This window comes from Lissotriton helveticus, chromosome 6 (genome assembly GCF_964261635.1).
Source record: "Lissotriton helveticus chromosome 6, aLisHel1.1, whole genome shotgun sequence".
NCBI classification, from domain to species: domain Eukaryota; kingdom Metazoa; phylum Chordata; class Amphibia; order Caudata; family Salamandridae; genus Lissotriton; species Lissotriton helveticus.
In genome coordinates, this window is record NC_136067.1 from 1,103,007,628 (window position 1) to 1,103,034,273 (window position 26,646).

General features: G+C 38.4%; 1 protein-coding gene across 1 annotated transcript in view; it reads left to right on the plus strand.

The window, feature by feature from the left end:
• Positions 1 to 26,646, plus strand: part of LOC144761652 (two pore calcium channel protein 1-like) — a 603,295-nt gene that overhangs the window by 211,918 nt on the left and 364,731 nt on the right. Inside the window, exon 5 of the mRNA XM_078646942.1 lies at positions 5,159 to 5,275. Within this exon, the coding sequence (XP_078503068.1) occupies positions 5,159 to 5,275 (117 nt within the window). The remainder of the gene's footprint in view (positions 1 to 5,158; positions 5,276 to 26,646) is intronic.

A 26,646-nucleotide genomic window follows, 5' to 3' on the forward strand; every position in this document is an offset into this window, starting at 1 on the left:
GCAACATCCCTGGCACTCAGGGAACTCTGCATAGCTTTCCAATAATGCTTCCTCTCTTGAAACCATATGCTGTGCCAGCCCTCACAACGATCGAACATCTCTATGCACTATAGGAAGTGGGTTAAGGAGCCAACATGAATCTCCTGATCCGCACCAGTTCTATGCTTGTGGGGTCAAAGTGAAATTATGTTTTTCGTTTTTTTCAGAATCCCCGTTTAGATGATGTCGCACTTTTTATGATTATTTTGTCCCTCCTGCTAAACTCATTCTCCACCTCCTTCCATGCAGCACAGGTCCAGGATGGAGTAGTCACAATCTTCCCATTTTTTCATGATCAATTCGTGTGCAGTTCCTCCATCTGCGAGTCGTCTTGCATTCAGAGCAAGAAGAGCCTATGTGTCCTCTCGCTTTAGTTATGTCACCGCTTCATCAAACCCATCAGTGTCAGTGGCAGCTGCAGCATCCATGTTGTCACTGAGGCATTGCTTTCCTTGTTGTCTATCAACCAGCGCTGCCCTTTCAGATCATTTAATGAGGGGAGTTTCTAATTTGATGATAGTATTTTCTAAGATATTGCTGTGTTTATTGCCTTATCAGAAATCATTGGTTTGCATGCTTGTAATCGAAGTAGGCATTGGAGTATCCATGGCCCCATTTAAAACATCTGTTTAATAACACCTTTGGTTTAGACAGTTATTCATGTTTGCCTCATACGGATTAAATATTGTGGGTGTCAGAATGCAGCTATGCTTTAGACCAGAAGGGATGTTGAATTTTGATATAGCCAGGTATCCATATGATGTGTTTTCAAAAGGTTAAACAGTTCAAATACCTTTTCCTTTAAGTTTATCCATGAGGATCTACTTATCTAGCCAATCGAAAGCTGCACTGTGTTCCACAAACAACTGTACAGCCTTCTACTTTTGGCACTCAGGAGAGACATACAGCCTGATTCATCAAGCAATTGCGCTCGCAAAGGGCCAGATTCTGAGAATCTGGCCCTTTGCGAGTGCAATTTTAGCATTTGGGATTCATCATCCCAAATGCAAAATTCGCTATTAAAGAATTTGCATATTTGCGAGGAATTGCATTTAAGGAATCTCTATTTGAGATTCCTTAAATGCAATTCATGAACCATTTTAAAATACCGAAATCGATATTTTGGGCCGCTATTTACCGCGAGGTCAAACCTCGTGGTAAATAGCGAAAACTTAGAAAAATGCATTTAAATGCATTTTTCTAAGTTGCATGTTACACACACACATGTCCTTTGGACATGTGTGTGCGCAACACCAATGTAGATTACATTTCAGGGGTGCTACAGGGTGTCCTTTGGACACCCCTGGCACCCTTGAAACGCATCCTTATTTGCGAGTAGCTAATTGCTAATCGCAAATAAGGAATAACTCCCCATGCATTCCTATGGGCCTGTAGGCCCATAGGAATGCATGGGGAGTTATTCCTTATTTGCGATTAGCAATTTGCTACTCGCAAATAAGGAACATGTAGGAATCGCAATATTTTTTGCAATTCCTACATGAATCCCGTTTTGCAAGTCCTTAATAGCGATTCCTTATGAATCGCTATTAGGGGCTCGCAAAACGGGAGATTGATGAATCAGGCTGTTAGTTCTCAGGTATAATGCAATAGCGTTGTCCTAGTGCATGCACTGTGTCAAAAAACTGTTTTAGTTCTGGGTATCAAGTCTCCTTTATCACTCCACTTTATCAGGTCGACAGCATTGACCTCATAAGTAATTTGCTCTGTGCCACTGCAAATGGAATTAACCAGTAATTGCTAGATACACTAGCATCACTTCTGTTAGGAATAAGGATGAAAACACAATTTTTCCATGAATGTAGTACCAGTCCTGTGCTTGAAAAGCATTCTAAAACCAGTAACAATTTACATGTCACAACTGGGTTGCAGGTTAATATATCTACTAGAATCCCATTCGCAGAGCTATAGATACAACATTACAAAGATTGTCCTCTAATTTTTAATCCAATGTAGCAAAAATCAGCGAAAGAACCTAATTGAAACAGTAGTATCATGTTCCGCCTACTTGCCTGCCAATTCAAAAAACAATTCTCTTAATAACATGTGGAGGTTATTATTCCTGAATCTGGCTCGGAAATTTGGAGCTTCTTATTTACTGATGAAACTATGTACATGTAAGAAATTGGGTTACTGGTTGAGGTGGTGAAACTCTACTAAACCAAGAACCACAATCCTTGTCAAGGTGATATTACAATCAACCCTAAATTAACCTGTGCTCAAACCTCAGATACATTGGCACAGAGCAGTCAGGCTTAACTCCGAGGCAATGTTTAAAGTATTTGTGCCACCCTTCAAACAGTAATAAAATGAAAACACTATACAAAAAGGATCGCACACCAGATTAGAAAAAATTGTAATTTGTAATAAATAAAACAGGACCAGACTAAAGAAAATCAGATAAGTAGAACCTGTGAAATGCAATTTTAAAGATTTAAGTTAAAATAGGGCCAAAAAGTACAAAGTGCCAACTGTTGATTTGCAGTCTCGCTGGACTGGGAAAAAGTCACAAGTTCAGGGCGGCAGTGATGGAGCGTGAGCTTGCTACAGGGACCCAGTTAGGCCTGTTGAATAAGAGTACCTTAAATCCTGTTTGCAGAGCGTTGTGAGCCCTGGGGCGAGGATGAGTCACTTAGCCAAGGTGATTCGAGGTCCAGGTCAGAGATGCATCAAGCTACGTTGGTTCCAGAGAGCTGGTGGACTGTGCTGCGAGGTCTTGCTTCGTCATCAAAGGAGGCAGTGGACAAGGGAAGCTTGAGATGCGAAGTCCTGCATTGTCATCAAAGCTGCCTTCAACGAGAGGTTTGTGATGCAAGGGCCTGCCTTTGGATGTGTCACGCCAAGACGGTCCATTGGAATTGCGGGCTGCAAGGTCGATGTGGAGACCTTGCACTGTAAGAATCCTTGCAGCAGAAGCAATGGTTTGGATCTGCTCGGGGTTGCCCTGTGTAGCAGAGGAGTCATCGGTTCTTCTGGATTCACAGATGGGCTGGCAGATCACCTCCAGGCTCACTTCCAAGGGTCCAGGACTGCAGTGGCACCACTTGGCACAGTAGAACTCACAGTTGCAGAGTCCAGGTGCTGCTTACAAGAGACTAGCGCTTGGAGTCACTCTGGTGGTGTTGGGTACAGGTTGCAGGTTCAGTCCTCACCCGGGCAAAAGGGCAGCAAGTCAGCACAGCAGGCATCAGTGCTTTAAGGCAGCAGTCTAGGAGAGTAGCTGTCCTTTCAGCAGCATAGCAGTCCTTCTTCCTGGAAGAGTCTTCCACAGGTCCAGAAGTGTAATGAAGAACTTGTGTCTGCGGTCCAATATTTATACCTGGTGTTTCCTATGAAAAGTAGACGAAGCTTCTAGAGGTTTCCCTTTGATGTGCTGCCCCATCCTGCCCATTCAGGCACACTTAAGCTCTCTATTGTGTGTGACTATCTAGAAGGAATGCAGAAATACCAATTAGCACCTACAACTGGTCATATGACCCAGAGGCAGGCTGCAGGCACTAAATGGCTAAGGCTAGAACATGCCAACTTTCTAAAAGTGCCATTATCAAAATTGTAACCAAAAGTCCGACTTCACCATAAAAGAGGATTTTTCATTACAATTCCAAAGCCACCAAACATGAACTGTTTACCTGTTTCCATTTGGAAGTTGCAACTTATTAAATGCAATAAGATAACTCCTAAGAGAGAGAAAACAAATGTAAGACGTTTTCACTATTAAGACATGTAAAACTTAAAAGTAAATGTCCTGCTTTTTAAATAAATTGCACCCTGCCCTGTGGGCTGTTTAGGGCCTACCTTAGGGGTGACTTATACGTATTAAAAAGGAGGTTTATTTTGCCAGGTCACTATGACAGTGGAAAACTGCACTCGCAGACTGAAAATGGCAGACCTATGACATGTTTAAAGGAGACATTGACAGAAAACCATAATAATGTTTCAAATTAATGTCTAATTTCAAACTTCCTTACCATGAGGAAATCTTTGGGGAAGTTTTAAAAGACAATTGCAAGAATAGCCACGAATAAAAAGCATACTTCACAACTAAGAATTTGGGTTCAAACCAAAGTGAGGAGCTAAAACCACTCTAGGCATATAATAGAAAATCTCTTTATCACCCGGCATAAAGGCAAACCAGCAGACCTCGAATCTCCTAGTGGCAAATGATACTACTTCTCCAAAGACTTTACTTGTGGTAGTTGTGATAAACACTTCTGTGAAATGGACACACTAATTCCTGTCAGACTGAATGCAATAGTATCTTCATCTCGGTTGGCATAAATCACCTACCTCTCACCATTATTATTAAGAGTTTACATTTTCCAATTTACTCAAATCCTGGATAACTAGCAAGTTAAATTGCAATTGGACAAGCCTAACCACTTGCAAGGAGATAATAATGTTTGGAGCCATCTTTGTAGTCAATATCTTCTTTGCCTCCGAGAAAACTACAGTAGGTAAAGTTGTCAACTTCCATCTATTCATGCTAGGGAAAATCCCCCCTCTCTGGCAAACCCGATACAGAGTGGAAATAACCCAAGCCTTGGTAAGGGCTGCTCGCCTTATCTCTTAAAACATTATATATACTAGTCTTCCAAGGGAACATATACACACCCTGAAAGGGTGTAGAATCAGATTCTGCCTAATTATGCCTGTCGCTCAGGAAAAGTGAAATTGGCACCTGAAACACCCCTCATCCTTTAAGCAAAAATTACATTGTGGTTCACAGCAGACACAGTTTAAAGATAAACTCAATCAAAGTAAGTTAGGTTTATCCATACAAGATCCTGCCTCTGCCGCCCCCTTGGTATTGGGAATAGAGGTGCCCACCTTCCCATCTCTACAGGGGCAGCACAATGGACTTTTTATTTTGGGGTGTTTCTGTGACATATAACAGGCTACCGAGAAGTGAATTTTGGAGCAAGTAGTTTTAAAATAAACAATGGCTGTTTAAAGGCAAATTTGAACATTTGTGGTGCACAATTCGTTTTGCAAATGCTGTAGAGCTAGGAGTGCAAACATTATATGCTTGGTTTGGTATGATATAACAGTAAAATGTCATTTATTGATCAGAAGTCTGTTTTTATCTCTGATTATTTTATAGTTGAATTTGATTGATCTGATTATCTATGGGGCCCTCATAGTTGCTGAAGTGAATAGTGTTCGGTGGTCTAGAGTGCTGAGGCCCATCTTCCTCATCAACTTTGCTGAAACTCGCCAGGTAAGGGTTTTTAGATTTCATTAATTCCCCAATTTACAGGTGCTGATTGACACACAAACCTTTTTTCCTTGCAAAGACATCAGTAAGTTAATAGTCCGGAATGAACAGTTGTCCTGAAAATGGACTCACATATATTTATGAGTCTCTCCAGGAGAGCTATGATGATGTGGGAGCACTCTCTGGTGGATGTGGGTTCTTTACTCCCACCCCAAAGAGTTAGTTGGGGAATGCTGCTTCTGTTTACATTTTTAAAGCATTCGGTTGAAGGATATGCCTCTAACGAGCTGTGTGCCACTTTTTAATACTTCCGCTCCTCCCGCCCACTAAAGACATAGGAAAGACACCTTCTAAGGAAAATAAATGGTAGATCATTGTCTTTATTTTATGTCAACAGGGAGCAGCACCTTTTGGGTCACTGGCAGTTCTTTCAGCAGCATAGCAATCCTTCTTCTTGGATGACTCTTCCACTTGTCCTGAAGTGTACTGAAGGGCTGGTGTCTGTGGTCCAATATTTATACCTGATGTTTCCTTTGAAGTAGGAGACGCTTCTAGCAGTTTCCCTTTGATGGTGCACACCATGGGCACACTTACACCTAAGAACGCTGGGACTTACAACGTAAACTCTTAGTCAGGTTGTTAAAAATGTGTCCACATTGCTCGTATGGACCTTTGTTAGCTGACGTGAAGCATTGAAAGGGATAAAGACATCAACAATACTTTTGTAACTTGTGAAGCCAATGTGACTCCACATTAGGACCAGGATTTGCTGAACATAGTTAAAGGGTTTTATTTGGATTACCAATCAATCCAGTATATATGCACACCAAAAGTAAGTTCAATAAGTATAGCAATAAAATAGGTAAGCTGAAATATCTTAGTAAGTTGAGGCACAACAGGATGAGATATAGATTTTAATAGCCACAACAATTCAGAGACAAATTAAAGCGAACAGATGTTCCATAAAAAAACTTCCCTTCTCTCTTCTAAACATAAGTCAATATCGGGTCATCAATCAAGAGTCTCTAATCCGGGAACATAGCATGATCCGACTTCAGTAGAAGATTGTTTCTCCAGGTTCACTGCCATGTTTTTCCTCACGTTTTCCCTTTAGGCCTCTCTATCAGCAATCTAATACACACATTAAGCCTTTCTCTAACTGACAAAATAATAACAGTCAAGAAAAAGGAAAGCATGGCGGCAAGCCAATATGCATTTCAACTGAGGCTTATAGTCAGGCTAACTTTAATAAAGCATTTAAAGTCAGGCTAACTTTAATAAAGCATTTAATATGCACTTCAAATATATGGTTATACATGTAGTTTGAAGAATAAATGTAAAACGTGAGTAAAGAGTACTTGTTTACATATGCAAATATAGCTTGAAGTCTAAAATGTAAATAAGGAATGCATGTGATCATCTTTCGACTGAACATTAGCGCAGACACATAAATCTCTAGTCTCTACAGTTAATACATTTCATGAACGCTTTTAAATGCTTCACGCACATTAACACATTTAAGGCAGACATAATCAACATATAAATCTTATCAGATGAGACCAGATCAAAACCCAGATGGTTTTCATCATTTTTCATCTAAAGATTTCCAGTCATTTAATTTCATCATAAAATCTGCATTGACTCTCCTCTAGTTCCACATCTTTTCTCTTTCTTCTCTTTCTTCTTATTCCCCTCCTTTCCTGCACCTCTCTTTTTGCTTTCATACAAAAAGTGAAAACCCTGCATCACAGAGTGTGCCACCCTCCTAAGTAACCCTTCAAAAAACTCACAATTGCTAGACAAATTTTCGAGAATTATGATTGCCGTACCAGAGGAGAATAACATTTTCAAGTTGAGCATCCAGACAATTGCAGAGGACGCAGTGCTTGGTTTGTGAAAGAAGATGTGCCGGTGCCCAGAGCTCTGCTCAGCTGCACACGGCTGCTGCTATTAAATGTCAGCGTGCCGAATACCAAGGCTCCATAATCTTCGATCCACATCATGCCTCTCTAATCCACTACCAGACATTCCCTGACAGTTTATCTCTCTCTTGCAGGTTCCTTCTTTCTCTCTTCGGTAAGCTTTTTTTGTCATTCGTTGTCTTCTTTTCCCTTGGTGTGTTTTTCCCTTTCCTGCTCTCCATAAATGGCCGATGAGGTAAAGTAAGTGCCAGTCCCCAAAAGTTAGTGCCTGGGGGCCGCACCGGCTCAAATTAAACACTGCAGATGAGATTAGTAACTATCATAGAAGAAATGGTAAGGTGCAATATTATATTTTGCCTGCAGTTGGAGAGCCTTTAGCGGTAACACAAAACAAAATCCCTGATGATGCAAAGGACCTCATTTATTGCTTCTCGTTTTACTTATTCAGCATGCTTTTCCTGCCAAGCTTCTGGATCGATGCGATAGGCACCATTCTAGGAAGAAGTCCTTTGATCACAACAAACATCTTATATAGGTGAGCCAAAAGAAGCAGAAAACCTGAATTTGATCCACCATAGATCCCTGTTGGGGTAACGGTACCCTCTTTTATGTTCCACGACAGGTTCCATGATGCTGCCAAGAGTGTCCCACAACTTTCTGTATTTTATACTGTGTTTATGCTTCAAGATGGCTGACTCCATGTACATCTTTCTATGTGAACCAGCATTGGATTTGGTGTCTTATCTGTGTCTTGTCAGGTTGTCCTGCTTTTCACTGTCTGGGATCTCCTTGTAGTTAAAAACATGAAAGGAGCCTGTTCCTCTGGTCACTATTGTACTGCTACCATACAACCTGCAAAAGTATCCTAGGGCGTTACTTAGAGTTTGCAGGCCTGGTACATTCACCAAACAATCTCCAGATGACTCATCTGCAGTATTTAGTGTGCCATTGATATACATTCACTGTTAATACAGCGGATATGGAACATATGCTACTTTTTTAAAGATGGCTCGCGTTCACCCATCTCTTAAGAAATCCCTTAGACTTTTCACATTCACCAAACAAACCCTTCCAGTTGTCATCCTTGCAGAATATATTTTTCTGTACTAAGATTTTGACCAGCGCTAGTTTGAGGAATGGGCATAGTGGGTGAATGCCCAGGCCCCCTCCTTCCTGGTGGCCCCCTGGGAATGTGGTAAGCTGTGCATAAAATCTGATGCATTTTTAATTGGACACCTGGGCCTGCTCAACCTTCATGCTCTGAGGCAATTGGTATTCTCTCTCTCTCTCCCTACTTCCCATCACATCTTCATCCTTTATCCCTCTATAATTACTTCTCCCTCTGTATCGCTACACTTTTCTATCTCCACTCTCTCTACTTCTCTGTCTCTCAAACCACCTCCCTTGACCTTCTCTACCTCTCTTACAATGTCCTCTTTCTAACACTCTGTGTCTACCTCTTTGTCACAGCCTCTCCTTTTCCTTCTTTCTCCTGATCCAGCGGCCTATAGGAAATATGTCATAAGCAACGCTACCTAACTCTATAACTTACTATATTAAACACTACTCTAACTCATGGACCCATTAATCAAATATGACATATTTTGACCTACTGAATCAGGTGGCCAAATTAAACTTATATACAACTTATTTACAATTTATATACATCCGCGGTAAAAGACATCATTTGAACAAATCCTAACTATTTAAATGACCACCATGGCGATGACATCTAGCTAATAGTAACCCACACTTCTGAATAATCAAGACCAGCTTGTTTCCAAAAGATAGATTTTATTAACTAATTTAGATTGTTGTGAATATAATTTTATAAATGTAATTTTATTAGAATCATAGTAAGTATATTTGAAAACATTATAGGAAATTACAGTTTCAAGCAAGAAATTAAAAGTTTAGCAATTCTAAAATCCTAAGTCCCTAGCTAAGTTAAAATAAATGGAAATAAAGTAAAGTCTTTATGAGTTCTTACGTGCTCCAAGCAAAGTCCGTCAGCACGACACCCTCATCTGAAAGTTGAAAAGCAGCAGCCAGCCCTAACCATAGGGCACGTTTTTTTTTATACCTTTCTATGCTAGCTAATCTAAGTAAAGGAAAATTTTCTGCAAAAGTCGATGTCCCATTGGTCCGAAAGTGACAAGTGACATGTCACCCCATATTTCAAAACTTCCATTATGTCATATTCTTTGAGACCATTGTCTTTATTGTACGTGTTCCAAAGCTTCCTTAGTTTGCAACAAATTTGAACAAGAGTTCTCACTGGCTTCATTTTACTTCCTCGGATGCCAAGTTATCAAAATGTTCTTTCTGCCGGTTTCTGACCTTGGCCATGTCCGACAAAAATAATGACAGCGCTTCTTCATTGTTTAAGTGAATGTAACTTTCATGGAAAACTTTAGAGTAGACATCGTGCTTCAGGCAGAAATTGAATTCATCTTTTTGCAAACTCGAGCAAACTAGGCCCAAAAGCAGGCAACTTATTTTTCTAGTATAAAACAAACACAAGAGAAGTATTAATGATAGAAATATTATTTTATTCTGTTTCCACCCTTAGTTTACTAATTAATTAACCCACCCTATTAGTCTAATGTTACCTAGCAAGAAGCAAACAAATAAAGCAGCATTTTATATCTACCAGTCTTCATAAATCCATGAAATCTTATATGCACCTATAATAGTAGAAATAACATCACATAGACAAGGAAAGCAAAACAAGCGCATACCACTTTTAAATCTGCTGCCGTTAGTAATGACAAAATTGAAAACGACAAAATGAATTTATCATTTTTGCACAAACAAAAGATGCAACAATAATGCACGTTTATGAGCACACATGTTAATAACCCCATGTGTAAAGTTTAATCTAAGTTGAGTTAGCATAACACATCACAAATCATTAATATTATTAATTTATATTATGGAAGTGTGACTTCGCGAGTTTAAACAAAATTTTATTTTCTATCTCGCTTCATCAACTCCCTCATCTGGTGATTAACAAATCACCACACCACAACCCAAAATTTGGAAAATTTAGACTACTAGGAAAATGATTCAAATTCATTTGAGTTAGTATTTCTAGAAATTTGTTTCTGCAAAATCCTTGCAATTGTCATACTGTGCTCTGTGTAATTCTTGTAACTCGATTTCCATTTCTTCTTCTTTTTTAATTTTATAAATTCTTCTCTTTTCTTTCATTTGTTTCTTTCTCTTATGCAACAAACAACCAATTTTCGTCAGAACAAATATGAATATTATCACAATCAAAGGTGCCAAAATCTTGCCAAGAATTGAACTTCCAATATCATGAAACCACTTTTTTATAGTTTGAAATCTCTTTGAAAGCCTTTCTGAAAAATCTTCTTCTTCCAATGGAATTATCTCTGAATGCATTTCAGTAATATTCTTAATATACATCTCAATGTTCTTACTCTCATCAGGAATGTAAGTGCAACAATGTTGCACATGTAAAATGCCGCAGACTCCTCCCTCTTTTGCAAGGAGTATATCTAAAGCAAGGCGATCTTGAATCACCATGGATCTAATTGCAATGACCTCAACATTCACTAATTGGAAACCATTAGCTGTATCTGTTGACAATCTGTCAACAATTGTGGACAATTTTCTGATTCTCCCTGCGTTCAGGGTTATACCTACTAAAGGTATCACTGCTTCAAAAATATCTCCCAAAATTTCTGTAAAAGTTTCTCTTTTAGCCCTATTTACATAATTATTAATTTTGAACAATCCTTCTGTATTTCTATCAACATGAAAGATTTTAGGGAAAACAATCCCAACATAACAAGTCCCATACCAGTGGTCAGGAAGGTTGTAGTAAGCTTTGTCACCACAAACAAAATAAATCCCAGGGAAAATTGGATCTTTTCCACCTTTGAATCCCCAACCTCCCAAAATCTGATATGTATCCTCACAGTTGCTTGCACCCACAAAGTAATTATCAAAAAGTGTATTGTCCCTTCTAATGCAAAGCTTACCACTAATTGGTTTGTCTATGTGAATTGCAGCGTTATCAAGTGTTTTACCATTTAACTTCTCATCCTCTTTTTGCCAGAACCTAGACTTAGTCTGTTTGACTATTTCATTTCTCTTGTAAATTGCTCTCCTCTCCTCAACTAGGTTAAAAAATGTCTTTCTCTCAACACTTAATTTGCAGGTTAGATTGTTTTTGTAAACATACTCATATGTGAGTTCATTAGTAACAAGGAAAAATTCCCTCATCTGTTTAGCCTTTTTATGTTTATTTAAAGTAGCCTCAATTTTTAAATTAGCAAAAATTTCATCATAATTCGAATAATAATATTCTAAGCGTCCAGTTTGATAGAACAAACTAGCTAACACACTGCATGTTACACCATATGTAAGAGGAAGCATATTGTATGTCACTCCCTCAGAAACAGAAGCAGGTAATTTAACACACACATAGCAATCTTTAGCATTCATTACTTTGACATATTCGCTCAAAAGCCTTGTAAATGTATTGCTTGAAAAATCACTAATAGATTTGTCCTGATGAATGTCAGGTTGATGATCAATAACTTTGCCTATTACACTATGTTTGTTTTGACTAATCGAAGCTTTGCTTGTCATGTTTACTTTGTGAGAATCTTTGTTAATTTCAAAAGGAATAACAACAGCTAAAATTAACCAGAGCAGAATCAAAATGAGCACTCACACCAGAGTCATCCTACAGCATCTCTTAAAAATGGAACACTTTGAAGTACTCTGTTCCATGACGTAAGGCATCTTTTATTATCTTTGCCTTAAAAGAAAACAAAAAATTATTTTAAAACCGATCCAAATAGTTAATTATTATTTACACCCCCCTTTTTAAAAGAATTTTTCTTTTTTTTTTTTTAAAAACCCTAACAGTGTTTCTTCGACCTTATGTCACAAACAATTTTTCTCAGCTAAACAAAATTTCTTCGACCTTATGTCACCTAACAAGATTTCTTCGGCCTTTTGCCAAAAATAAAGAACTCAAAGATCCAAATTAAAATCTCTATACTTCAATCATTGTCACTTATCTCTTCAATTTCTTCTTCTTCTTGGCTGCTATCGTAAATATCAATAACAGATGGAATCACTAGATAAGACCACTCAGGAGATTTATATTTTTGATTTGGCTTTATAATCCTCCTTGTCTTTCTTGTCTCTACTTCAATTTTTCTTCCAACTCCAACTTCCTTTTCACAATCCTTTTGACTACTTATTTCTTCCACCTGCTCCTTTGGTTTTTTGATTAATCTGACTCTCAATCTTCCACCTGGCCAGAAATCTGTTTTTCTCAAGAATTTTCTTTTTGGTTCAGAAACATTTACTTCTGACTTCCAGGATCTCTTCTTTGCACTTCTACTTTCACCATCCACGTCACTTTCTCCAGAATCGTAATCTGAAACTTCAATGATTGGCTCAGGAATTTTTCTATTCGGCAGTTTCACTCTGTCAGGAACTATGCTTTGTCTTCCATCACTGGTACTCGGTAATTCGTCCTCCTCTTCTTCAATTACCTCCAACTTCCCAGTTTCTGGTTTTCCGTTCCTTACTTCAGAGTTTGATTTCTGCTTTTCGATACTCTCCTGGTCAGAAATTTCAATTGGATCAGCTTCTCTGTCTTCAATAGAATTTATTCCATTTATCTTCTTAACTGAATCTTCAGTTGTCTTCCCTTTTAATAGATTCTCTTCTTCTCCAGAATCTATTTCAATAATTTCCAAGTCTTTTCTTTTCAACTCTTCATTCACAGGTACATGTTCCAGATGTCGACCTCCCTGTCGATCTTCAGAATCTGGATTTGTTTCACTTTCTACTTCGGAATCAGAATCTTCCGTAGTATCACTCTCATCATCAGAATTTTCAGGAGTAGGCACTGGAATAGTATGACTAGGATGGATCCACCTTTTTAATCCTCTGCACTTTACTGCATTCGTAGTGACCAGAATAATTTGTCTAGGCTTCTGCCACCTAGGAACCAGACAATTTCTTCTTCGATGTACTTTTGTTCTGACCCAATCGTCAGGTTTCAAATCATGTGTCTGAACTTTCTCATTTGATTGTGCTTCAGTTCCCACCTGATTAGACACAGAAGTTACTATATCAGATAACCTCTTACAGTAATCCAAAATAGCACTGTCATTTATACTTAACAATTTGCCTACAGGTACAAAAGCTTGTCTCATGACTCTTCCCATGAGAATTTCATGAGGGCTCAAACCTGTCTTTTTATCAGGTGTACTTCTCAATGACATTAAGACAAGTGGAAGAGCATCAGTCCACTTTACACCAGTTTCTAAACACATTTTTCCAATCCTGTTTTTTATTGTTCCATTAATCTGTTCTACTACCCCAGATGCCTCTGGTCTGTATGCACAATGTATCTTCTGCTCAATATTCAATGCTTCACATATTAGTTTCATAAGTTTGTTATCAAAATGGCTTCCTCCATCACTCTCAATAGTGACTGGAAAACCGTACCTTGGGATAATTTCTCTGAGCAGCAGTTTTGCCACAGTAATTGAATCACAATGTCGTGTAGGAAAAGCTTCTACCCATCTTGAAAACAAACAAACAATCACAAGAACATATTTCAAACAATTGTGTAGGGGCATTTCAATGAAATCCATCTGCAACCTGGTAAAAGGACCACCCTCTCGACCAATTACCCCTGTTCCTACAACTGATTTTCTGTTTGGGTTCATTTGTTGGCATGATAAACACCTTTGACAAAAAGATTCTGCAATAGTTCTGAATTTTGTGTTAAACCAAGTCTCTCGAAAAAGTCTGATCATAGCATCTCTTCCAAGGTGAGCTGGACCATGATATAATCTAGCCATGTCAGCAATCAAACAATTTGGTAAAACTATTCTACCATCTTTGTAAGTCCACACTCCATCCTCATCACGTGGTCTACATTCTGCTCTCAACCATAAATCTTTTTCCTCATCATCTGCTTCATTTTGTAAGTCTCTGATTTCCTGCCATGTTTCCACTGTTGTTGTTAGCATCAATGAATTTGAATCACATTCTTTACTTTTTTCCCGATTGTATGCATGACAATTTTTCGCACAATATTTAGCAGTTTCATCTGCATAGGCATTGCCTTTTGAAATATAATCCACTCCTTTTGTATGTGCAGCGCACTTTACAATTGCAATCTCTTTAGGCAATTGTATACCATCAATCAATCTTTTAATAAAAACTGCATTTTTAATTGGTGACCCTGCTGAAGTTAAATAGCCCCTCTGGGACCAGAGCTGTCCATAATCATGCACAACTCCGTACCCATATTGACTATCAGTAATGATGGTAACTCTTTTATCTTTTGATAATTCACAAGCACGAATTAAAGCAATCAATTCAGCCACTTGTGCTGAACGAATTCCTTCAAGACATGATGCTTCTTCAACATCTGCAACTGTACAAACTGAGTACGCTGCTTTCAAAACACCTCCTTCTGTCCTCAGACAGGAGCCATCCACAAAGTAGACGACATCTGATTCAGGCAAAGGTACATCTTTAATATCCTGCCTTGGTTTGGTACAAAATTCCATGACATCCAAACACTCATGTTCCACTTCATTCTCATCAACGATTTCTGAATCAGGTAATAAAGTAGAAGGATTTAAATTCAAGCATCTTGAAATAGAAACATTGTCTGCTCCTAGAATGATTTTCTCATATTTTGTCAACCGGCTGCTGGTTAAATGTTGAGTTTTACCTCTTGTCAGTAATATTTCAACTGAATGAGGCACAAAAACTTTCACAGGAAATCCCATTATGATTCCTTCGCTCTGTTCAAGACTAACACTAGTAGCTGCAACTGCTTTCAAACAACTTGGTAAGGCTTTAGCTACAGGATCAAGAACTGCAGAGAAATATGCAATGGGTTTCTTCAAATTCCCATGTCTCTGAATTAACACAGACAATGCACATCCTTCTCTTTCACTACAATACAGTTCAAAACCTTTCTCATAATTTGGCATGCCTAAAGCAGGAGCTTGACATAAGCTCTTTTTCAAATTCTCAAAACACTCCAACTCAGCTTCATTAAGAATAATTGGATCTTTTACATCAGACTTAGTAAGTCTCTGTAGTGGTTTTGCAATTACTGAAAATCCACTTATCCATTGTCGACAGTAGCCAACCATTCCCAGAAACATCCTAACCTGTCTCTGTGTTCTCGGAGGCTGCATTGCTTGAATCATTTTTATTCTCTCAACTGTCACCTGTCTTTTCCCTTTAGCAATTCTATGACCAAGATATTTCACTTCTTGTTTACAAAACTGTAATTTTGCTGGAGACACTTTATGTCCCTCATCTGCAAGATGGTTCAGAAGTATTATGGTGTCAGTCACACAATTTTCTCTTGTTTTAGCAGCAATTAACAAATCGTCAATATACTGCACCAACGTTGACCTGCCAGGTAAATCTAAATCTTCTAAAGATCTTTTTAACAGCTCATTAAAGATTGAAGGACTCTCTGTATACCCCTGAGGAATTCTACACCATGCGAGGGTCCTACTCTGGAATCTGAAAGCAAAATGTTCCTGACTCTCTGGATGTAAAGGAACAGTAAAGAACGCATTGCAAAGATCAATGACAGTATACCATTCAGCATCATGTGGAATCTGATACAAAATAACTGCTGGGTTTGGAACTACAGGACAACATGGAACTACAATTTGATTGGTTTTTCTCAAATCTTGAACGATTCTGTACGTTCCATTCGATTTCTTAATTCCCATGATCGGTGAATTACAAGGACTACTCCCAATTTCCTTTAAACACCTTGTTTAATGAATTTTTCAATCACAGGTATAACTCCCTCAATTGTCTCTGCTTTCATCTTGTATTGAGGAATATTAGGAAATTCTATTCCCTGCTTCAATGTAATTTTGACTGGATCAACATGTTTCATCAGACCCATCTCATTTCCAGTCAAATCCCAAATTTCAGATTTTACAGTATTTTTGAGTTCTTCTGGCAGAATTTCTTTTTCAAATGTGGGAAACAATTTTGATTCCTCTGATTCCATCAACATCATTGTCATTCTGTACAAGCCATCTTCTTCTATTGTTTGTAATTCAACCCCATCAGGAGAACAATATATTCTGCAATTCATTTTGCACAATATATCTCTGCCCAATAAATTTACTGGACTACTATTACAAACTACAAACCTGTGTTTGTCTTTAAAATTTCCAATTTCAACCGGTACCGGGTCAGTTAGGTCAGTCCTGATCTGTTTATTACTTACTCCGACAACTTGGATGGTTTCCCCAGAGAGAGGTAGGTTTTCAATTTCTACTGATCTAACAGTAGAACGGGTAGCACCAGTGTCCACTAGAAAAGTGATGTCTACATCATTAACTTTCCCGTTTACAAAAGGACCAGACTGGTCAACCTCAAGAGTGGCTCCAATAACACACTCTTCCCCCTCTCTCGGGCACCGTCAAAAATAATCATCAGAGTCACTTCCCTGTCCTTCAGTTAACAAAAACTGTTGTGAAGCATTTTGCACAGTTTGACTTTGGGATTTTATTACCTGTTCATCTCCTTGAAATCCCACACCAGAATTATATTTTTGTATTCCCCCACAATTAGGAAAAGGAGGCTGTGGCAATTGATTCTGCTGGTGATTCACCTGATGCTGCAGCTGTCGCTGAAGATTTAACTCATTTAAACTCTGTTGTAACTGTAGCTGTCGCTGCAGATCAACATCATTCTGCATCTGTGGATTTAACAATGGATTTTTTAAATTTCTTGGTGGTTTCTTACATTCGTCCCTCCAGTGTCCAATCTCGCCACAATTAAAACAAGGCAATTTCTGTTTCATTTCTTCGATCTTAGGATTAAATTTTCTGACAATATTATTACCCTTAAATTTTCCTTGACCAAGATTTGAATTTGCAGTCTGAACAAAATTTGTGTTTTTATTTCCAATATTAGCAATCTGTTGTTCAGCTACTTTTACTTGAGCCCACATTGCCTTTTCCTTGAGCTTCTTCTGTCTCACTTCTAATTCATCACTACAGTATTTAGCTTTCCTTAAAATGTCATCAACAGAAAGTGCTTGCCATCCGACAATACTATTCCTAATCATATCAGCAATTTCTGGTTTCAGACCATAAACAAATCTGTAGACGAAATGACTCATATCTTTTTCGTCTAGCTTTTCATAGCCACTGTATTGTTTAAAAATCAACAGTAACCTTTCGTAAAATGAATGAACTGATTCCTTTGGTTCTTGGTTTGTCCTTTCTATTTTAACCCAATCAACCTCTTTAGGCGGAATTTTTTCTTTTAACCAGTAAATCACTTTTTCATAAAAATCCATTACAATCGGATTAGGAGCACCTGTTTCTTTTATTCGTTCAGGTTCGACTTTTGCCCAACTTATGGATATTTTGCATTCCGTCCAAAGATCCGATGGGACAACTATGTCAAAAAATCCATCCAGATCAATCCACAGAACTTTTGAGACTTTGATGAACCTGTCTACCTGTCTATACCACTCAACAGGTTTTTCTCTCAGCCTCGGAAAATCATTTGTAAACAGTAGTATGTCCTGTCTTGACCATGGAACATGAACATACCCTCCACCTGCCATCTCTCTCATTGGAAATTGCTTTGCCAATTTTTCTAATTTCTCATCTTCCTTCTTTCTTGTCCATTTAACTCTCCACTTACTCAACTCTCCCAGTTTTTTTATATAAACAATCACATCTTTTATATGCATTATTCTTCCCATTGAGTTTAAGTTCTCAATGTCATTTTCTGAAAAGTCTAATCTGTAATGTTTTGCAAAATTCTTTTGCCTGCTTAAATCAATTTCAAGTTCTGCTGCCAGTTCATCCAACTGATCATATTTGTTTTTCGTCTTCCACTGGATACTCTTACAAATGAACAAAAGTTCATCATCTCGATAAAATTTTAAACTGTCAGGACCTATTGTACCAATTATTAATTCTTCTAAATTCGCTTTTAATTTTGCAACATCAAGTTTAGGTTTAGTCACTCTGACTTCAGAACACTCAGTATCAGATTCTGCACCCATCGGTGATTTAAGAAATGAATCCTCATTAAAAGTTAGATTAGGCATTCTTGTTTTTGAAGAATTAATTTTAGAAATGTCTGAATAACAATTTTCGGTAACCCTTTGAATTTCTGCATTTAAAGGAATAGTTAAACCTGGCTTATTAATTTCTCTTTGTTCAAAGACAGGCTGAATAGGACCAATCGTTACTGGAACTGTCACAGCTTCCATGCTTTTTGTTATTTGTCGAATTAATTCTTCTTTTGATCGTAAATATTCAGAAGAATTCTCAGTTTCCACATTTCTGACTTCTCTCATATAATTTTTTGGAGCTTCCCTTTCTCTTGGAATTAATGAAAAATGTCTACCTTCAATACAGACATCCGCATTTGTTTCGGTTTCAAATTTCCTTGGGGTTTCAAAAGATTCAGAATTATTTGGATAAATCTTAGAAGAATCAATAACTGGAGGTGCACTCGGTATGATTTCTGTAGAAACCATCGGAGTAGACCATGACCTAGGAGATCTCAAAGGCTCCTTTCTTTTATTGGAAGTATAAATTTCTTCTAAAACTGTATCTTCAGTTTCACTCTCTACAGGAGCATTATTTTTCTTTTCAGTTCTTTTTTCACCAGGAGAACCTAAAACCATCTCTCTAATTAAATAGAATCCCTCACTCATACTTCCTTGTCTCCACATTCGCATTCTGTCTTCATGTGTCTCCCTTCTATAACTTGGAGTTTTAGGAGGTCTTTTAATTCCACTTGCTTCTCTTTGTAATTGAAACATCTCATCCTCCCATTCGACTAAAGCTTCAAATTGAGTAGGTCTTGGTTTTGGAATAAGAGCATTCATTTTCTCTCTCAAATTTCTCAAAACCTTTACGTTAAACGAACCATCATCAGGCCAAGCCAAAACACCATCATCCTTAGTGTAGTGTTTCCAAATATCAAACCACAAAACAGTATGATAACCATATTCACCTTCCATATATGCTGCAGGTGTTTTGTACTTATGAAGTAATTTACCACCTCGCGTTTCGATTTTCTTGTCAGGTGAGATAAAAAATTTTAGCTTCTGAAATAACGTTGGCTTTTTCTCAACATGTTTAAAATGATAACTCATTTTTAAAATGTAAATGTAATTAAACATTTTTGTTCGTAAAATATTTCCGGGATATTCCGCACAGCTAACCAATCCGTGCGCGAAACACACTAACAAGCCAATGAGAGTTGAGCCACGTCACTATTTTGCTCAACCAATAGATGTGGAATTTTTCTGAAAAGCCAATTAGCTTACAGCTTGTCAGAAACTCAAGAACCAATCAGAACACAGCTAGTGACGTATATCACCCAATCACAGCGCGGCTCTGTGACGTACACAGCAGCTGCGGGTTCTCACCTCTCTCCCTCAGCGCTCACCCCTCCTTCACAAAATCTTTTCACAGCGCCATTTTAAAGCACTTTTTTGATAAAATTAATTTTAACAATGACAAGAAAGACTCATCTGTCTGTTTCTCTAAAAAGTGATAGAATTTCAATCACTCAAATATTCTCTTTCTCGGAATAGAAGGCGCTATTCCCATAGAATACACAATTGTCAGTACAGTAATCTTTTTACTCTACCCTTCAAACAAGTAATTATGAACTCATTTTCCTCAGAACGCACAACTAAGTGACTGTTCGAAAGTTCCACTTGAACATAATTTACAAAACAACTTCGCACTTTCACTCGGAAAAAGTCCCTAAATTCAAACACACATGAAATCCGTACAGGACTCTCACCTGTTTATAGAAATCATGCACCGTTAGTAGAATAACGACGTTATCTGTACAGGACTCTCACCTGTTTATAGATATAAAACATGTACCCCTACAGGACTCTCACCTGTTTATAGATAATCATGCACCGACATCATCCTACCCCTCATTCGAGCTCGAATATATACTAATACTTTTATCACAGTGAGTTTTATAACAGGCTCGCAGTCCCTATACTCATGCTGTTCAAATTTCTTAGATAATCCTCACTATACAACTTTTACACCTAGCCCTAACGTGTGTTGCACGGCCACAACACCTGTGATACACGGCGATATCACTACTCTGAAACAGATCAAATGCCCTGTGTGACTACCTTCTCATCACACAATCTGTACCGGTACTACTCACATATAGCACAAAAACGAACTCCACATGTGTTAAACATCGATCCTATATCTATACCATAACAAACTGGTTACCTTTAGCAACCATCAATCTCTGCTACCAGAAGAATTGATCCAGCGGCCTATAGGAAATATGTCATAAGCAACGCTACCTAACTCTATAACTTACTATATTAAACACTACTCTAACTCATGGACCCATTAATCAAATATGACATATTTTGACCTACTGAATCAGGTGGCCAAATTAAACTTATATACAACTTATTTACAATTTATATACCTCCGCGGTAAAAGACAACATCATTTGAACAAATCCTAACTATTTAAATGACCACCATGGCGATGACATCTAGCTAATAGTAACCCACACTTCTGAATAATCAAGACCAGCTTGTTTCCAAAAGATAGATTGTATTAACTAATTTAGATTGTTGTGAATATAATTTTATAAATGTAATTTTATTAGAATCATAGTAAGTATATTTGAAAACATTATAGGAAATTACAGTTTCAAGCAAGAAATTAAAAGTTTAGCAATTCTAAAATCCTAAGTCCCTAGCTAAGTTAAAATAAATGGAAATAAAGTAAAGTCTTTATGAGTTCTTACGTGCTCCAAGCAAAGTCCGTCAGCACGACACCCTCATCTGAAAGTTGAAAAGCAGCAGCCAGCCCTAACCATAGGGCACGGGTTTTTTATACCTTTCTATGCTTGCTAATCTAAGTAAAGGAACATTTTCTGCAAAAGTCGATGTCCCATTGGTCCGAAAGTGACAAGTGACATGTCACCCCATATTTCAAAACTTCCATTCTGTCATATTCTTTGAGACCATTGTCTTTATTGTACGTGTTCCAAAGCTTCCTTAGTTTGCAACAAATTTGAACAAGAGTTCTCACTGGCTTCATTTTACTTCCTCGGATGCCAAGTTATCAAAATGTTCTTTCTGCCGGTTTCTGACCTTGGCCATGTCCGACAAAAATAATGACAGCGCTTCTTCATTGTTTAAGTGAATGTAACTTTCATGGAAAACTTTAGAGTAGACATCGTGCTTCAGGCAGAAATTGAATTCATCTTTTTGCAAACTCGAGCAAACTAGGCCCAAAAGCAGGCAACTTATTTTTCTAGTATAAAACAAACACAAGAGAAGTATTAATGATAGAAATATTATTTTATTCTGTTTCCACCCTTAGTTTACTAATTAATTAACCCACCCTATTAGTCTAATGTTACCTAGCAAGAAGCAAACAAATAAAGCAGCATTTTATATCTACCAGTCTTCATAAATCCATGAAATCTTATATGCACCTATAATAGTAGAAATAACATCACATAGACAAGGAAAGCAAAACAAGCGCATACCACTTTTAAATCTGCTGCCGTTAGTAATGACAAAATTGAAAACGACAAAATGAATTTATCATTTTTGCACAAACAAAAGATGCAACAATAATGCACGTTTATGAGCACACATGTTAATAACCCCATGTGTAAAGTTTAATCTAAGTTGAGTTAGCATAACACATCACAAATCATTAATATTATTAATTTATATTATGGAAGTGTGACTTCGCGAGTTTAAACAAAATTTTATTTTCTATCTCGCTTCATCACTCCATCTCAACTCTTTACCACACACCTCTCTCTGTACCTCTGTTGTAGTCTATCTCACCTCTCTGTAACCATCCTTCATATACACAACCACTCTCTCAAATGTTTATCTCTCTTTACTTCAGCTCTCAGTATCTCCCTTTTCACTCCTCACATCTCTTTGGCTCACCTCTCTTCATCAAATTTCACCTCTCTCTCAGTCCCTCACCCACCTCTACCCCATCCACTCTCTTTCTTTACCTACTCTTGCCAAACACCTCACCATTCACTCAATACCTCTGCTCTTTATTTCAACGCTTTCCCCTCTACCACACCTTTCTTACTACCTTACTCCTTTCTAACTTCCTCTTTGTTTGCATCTCTCTCTCCCATCTCTTGCTGCACCTCCTTTATTTTAGCTCCCCCTCGCCTTTCTCTACTACCCTCTAGCTCACATCTACCTCACTCTTCTTTGCCCTCCATCTGTTTCAACCTTGCCTCTCTCTCTGCCTCAACACTCTCTCTCTCTATACTTCATCTATTTTCTTTCTATAACTCTTCTCTTTCTACCCATCAGTCCTCTGACTCTTTCTTCCTTTCTCTCTCACCCACCAATATATTTACCTTACCATTCTTCTATGCCTCGTCTCATTTTGCCCTTCTCTCTATCTCCCCACTGTCTTTAGCTTGCATCCCTTTTTACTTCTCTTAATACATCACTTCTGTCCAGCTCACCTCTTTCTACCTCACCTTTCTGCTCAACCTTCTCTACTTTCTTCCCAATCTTTAGCTTTCTCTACCGTGCTCTAAAACTTTATCTGTCACTGTAATTCTCTTAATCTACCTCCCCTTCTTTCGACCACTCAGTATCTTTCCTTCTGAGTACCTCCACTTTCTTTCTTTACTTCACGTCTTTCTCAGCCTCACCTATATCTCTGCCTCCTTTCTACCTCATTCTCCCTCTTTTTCATCTCTTTCTCACCTCTTTTTCATCTCTTTCTCACCTCTTTCACTAGTCTTTTCTCTTTACCTCTCTGTCCTTCTCACCCACCAATCTCCAATTTCTCTTACTTAACAGAGTCAAAGGTCACTGTCGACCCTGGGAGATATACATAAAGGAAATGGGGGACATATTAGTGTCTCAGTGATACAACACAGTGCAGCATTGTCTGCTTCATTTGATACCGAGTTCAAAGGGGAGCAAGGTGTACTACAGTGTACTATAAAAGTGCACTGTTTGGGTTTGTGCTAGCTACTAAACGCATCTCTATCTGATGGATGTCCCTGTCGGGGACCTACGTATGAGCAGGGATAGGGGAGAATGGGCACTGGCTGAAGAACGCCAGATGCGAGAGGTCGGGACTGAGGATAAGTTAGAGGAAGACTGTTTTGAATGGGCAGGGATGATACAGGAACTGTTGACCCCGGTCACGGGGGCGGGGGGTGGTGGAATTGGAGGCCGACCCGGCACTGGGATCACCGAGTGGCTGCTCTGGGGTAGTCCTGGGCCTGGATGCCTAGCATTGTGTGGGAGTGCTTCTGGTGTATGGGGGTTGCTTTTGGAGACAATAGGGCTTGTGGGTGTTGTGCGGCTGTGCCAATACTGGACAAAATGGCCTATTTTCATTTGTTTGACTTAACTCTCCTCCTTTGTTCATGGTTATGTAACACTGTTGCATTGTTTTGCATACTATCAATAAAGAAATAGTTCCCCCCCAAAAAGTTCTTTTGAACAGAGACCGCAAAATATGTCTTGCCTGGGGCCTCAAATATTCTTAAAATGGTACTGATTGTGACTCCAAGTTTCTTACAATACATTTATATCTGTACTGTGATTGCATATTTGCGTATTTGTTTGTTTTGTAGGTTCATTTTTATAATGATTATTCTATGCAGGTTGCCTATTTAGTTTTGTCTGAAGTGTCCATGACCTCTGTCCTTTAAAATAACCGTATGGCCATTAATGTTTACTCTTAACTTAGACTTTGATAATAGGGAGTGTGTGTTTGTGCACGCCTACTGGCTTGTACGTGTTTGTTATTTTTTCGTAGTATTTTATTGACTATTATGTTTTATGTTTTTACAGGCATGCCATCATATTCTCCACTTTATACCTTCTACATGTTCTTTAAGCTTCCTTCCATATGGTTTCCCTTGTCCCTATTTCCTTTTTTGTTTGTTTTCAAACAGCTTGTGTAATACTATTCGAATATGCAGTCCAGCCTATATTTTTTTTAGTTTTTATGCCCGATTATGTTAATTTGCCTGATTTGGCCTGATTATGTTGAAAAACATAAAATATCGAAATCTTCTTTCAATTAATTTTTTCATTCAATATTTGCAGGCATAGGCTGCCTTTAAGGAGGCTTTTGGAGTGCCACACAGTTCTGATAAAAGATAAAACTCAACTATACGTGGGCAGGGTTGACGGGGGCTTTTCTAAGTATGTTTTCATTGTTCCTAATTCTGTATTTAGGGCATTCCCCCAAATGTGTATATTTTACTACCATGGGCACATCTTCCACACCTATTACGTTTTGGAGCTTTATTCACCTTGTATCATGTTGCTCAGTTTTGTCTTTGACATGTCAGGAAAGAGTTTTTTCTTCTATTTAGGTGGCCAAATTTAGCATGAGTGTTTCCCTCTTATTTGTGATGTATTCCCATACCCAATTCGCCCTTATATCTCCTGTCTGATTTTTGTCAGAGTGTCTATTCTGTAGGTCATTTCCTGCCAAGGTCACTTCATTGGCAATCATTCGTACTGCCAGTAAGGTATATTGTGTTGTGAAGCTACTTTATACATTAGGACTTGGCATTGCCTATATATTGCTTATTTGGTATCAGGTGGTTGTGCCATTAGCTGGTTCCATAAAGCTGTTTTGCAGACAGGAAGACCAAATCAGCTCCTTTCTAGTTGGGATTTAGAACAAAGAAACCTTGCTTTTCTCAATACATGTGATCATTTCTGGTTGCACAAATGAGTGTTTCAATCTTTTTTTATGTCTCGGCTCTAGACAACGCATGCGCTGTCTCAAAGAGACATGTATATACTTTGTGGACTTCAGCCCGCTCATAGGCTTCCAATATGCTGGCTCCATCGTCATTCTTACATTCCTTCTCCCCATATGTGCGTGGTAGGCATGCATCATGTCTCTTTCTTGCCATTGCTCCAAGAGCATGGATCAATTACTACCATCCCTCCCCAGCTTCCATTTTAGCAAATCTTTTCAGAACTACTTTTTTCTTGGATTTGGAGCACTTTACACGAGCACTTGTTTTTTCACTCAGTCTGTTGCAGAATATTGTTCCTACCCCAGAGCTGCACCATCTCAACTACGCAGCACAAGGCTCTGGTTACTGGCATGGCCGCCAAGTAGAGTGGCAGCGTTTCCCTTGATCAGCACGGTGGCCACTTCATGGCCCCTGTGCTTCATCTTCCAGCCTGGCGGCCGCTTCGTAGAGCTGAGCGCCTTTCTTTTTTCTGCACGACGCCCGCTTGTTTTAAGAGAGGATCTTATCGTCCTCCTAAGTAGTAATTATAATATTTAAGATTTTAATCCAATTCGTGTATGCACCTCTCAGTTCTATGATGAACTGCATTGATATGTACACACTCTCCCATACCTTGCCCGATAGAAACTACAGTTCCCATGAGGCTTGAGTTTCTCTATGCACTCCATGATGTGATGAGGTGTCACGCTTGTATGTGTTTCTCCCCCTTGGCCACCGTACTTGTTAAATCCCACTTTGGGCTCTGCCGGAATTTTCTATGTTCTCAAGGCTGCATTTTCGACAGGCACAAAAGAATTTAAAGAAAGCGGGCACTGCAATCAATTTGTATAAGGTTACTTCTCCCATGCTCTCTCTTACTCCCAATTCATCTTAATTCTATATTCACCTGATACAGTAACATTATAATATGAGGCTACTCCACTGTTAATTCATTCTCACTTATGGTCCCGACATGACAAATTACATTTACTTGACAGCATAAAATCATAACCTCAAGCTACTCCCTCTGTTCGCGGAAATTATAAGCCATTTCTTCTTGTTAACATACTAATTTGCCACAAGTCTATTACATGGATATTTACATTGCCACACAATATATTCAATACGCAGGAGCTATTTTCTTTCTTTTTTCTTCTACTTTACTTGACCTTCGATATTTCTTTATATATACATACTATTGGAGTATTTTCTACCTGTAGCACCTGTTTACTTTTTGTGGGAAGAGGTAATGTGTTACCTTTTTTTCTCATTTCCCAATTGATTTAATCTCACATGTTTTGCATTGAGCTTGATTCAAACAATTTTGGAGCAACACGGAGCACATAACAGATGTTTTAACCAATTAATTAAAATAAAGATAAATTACATTGACATTGCCAAAGGCAATAGCTCTCAGAGTCCCGAGACCTAATGGTTTTGCTAATGCTTGTTTGCCATGGGCTATGGATTGTTGGTTTATGGGGATAGTGGGGGTAAACTCGCCATTTGCAATGACTCTCAACAATTCCTCTATTTGCAAGGGTGCTCTCTTCATTGCATTTTCTCTCACATACCACACTTCTCTAATGTGTAGATTTGGCATACATCTTAGGACTGAGCGCTCTGTTGTGCTTT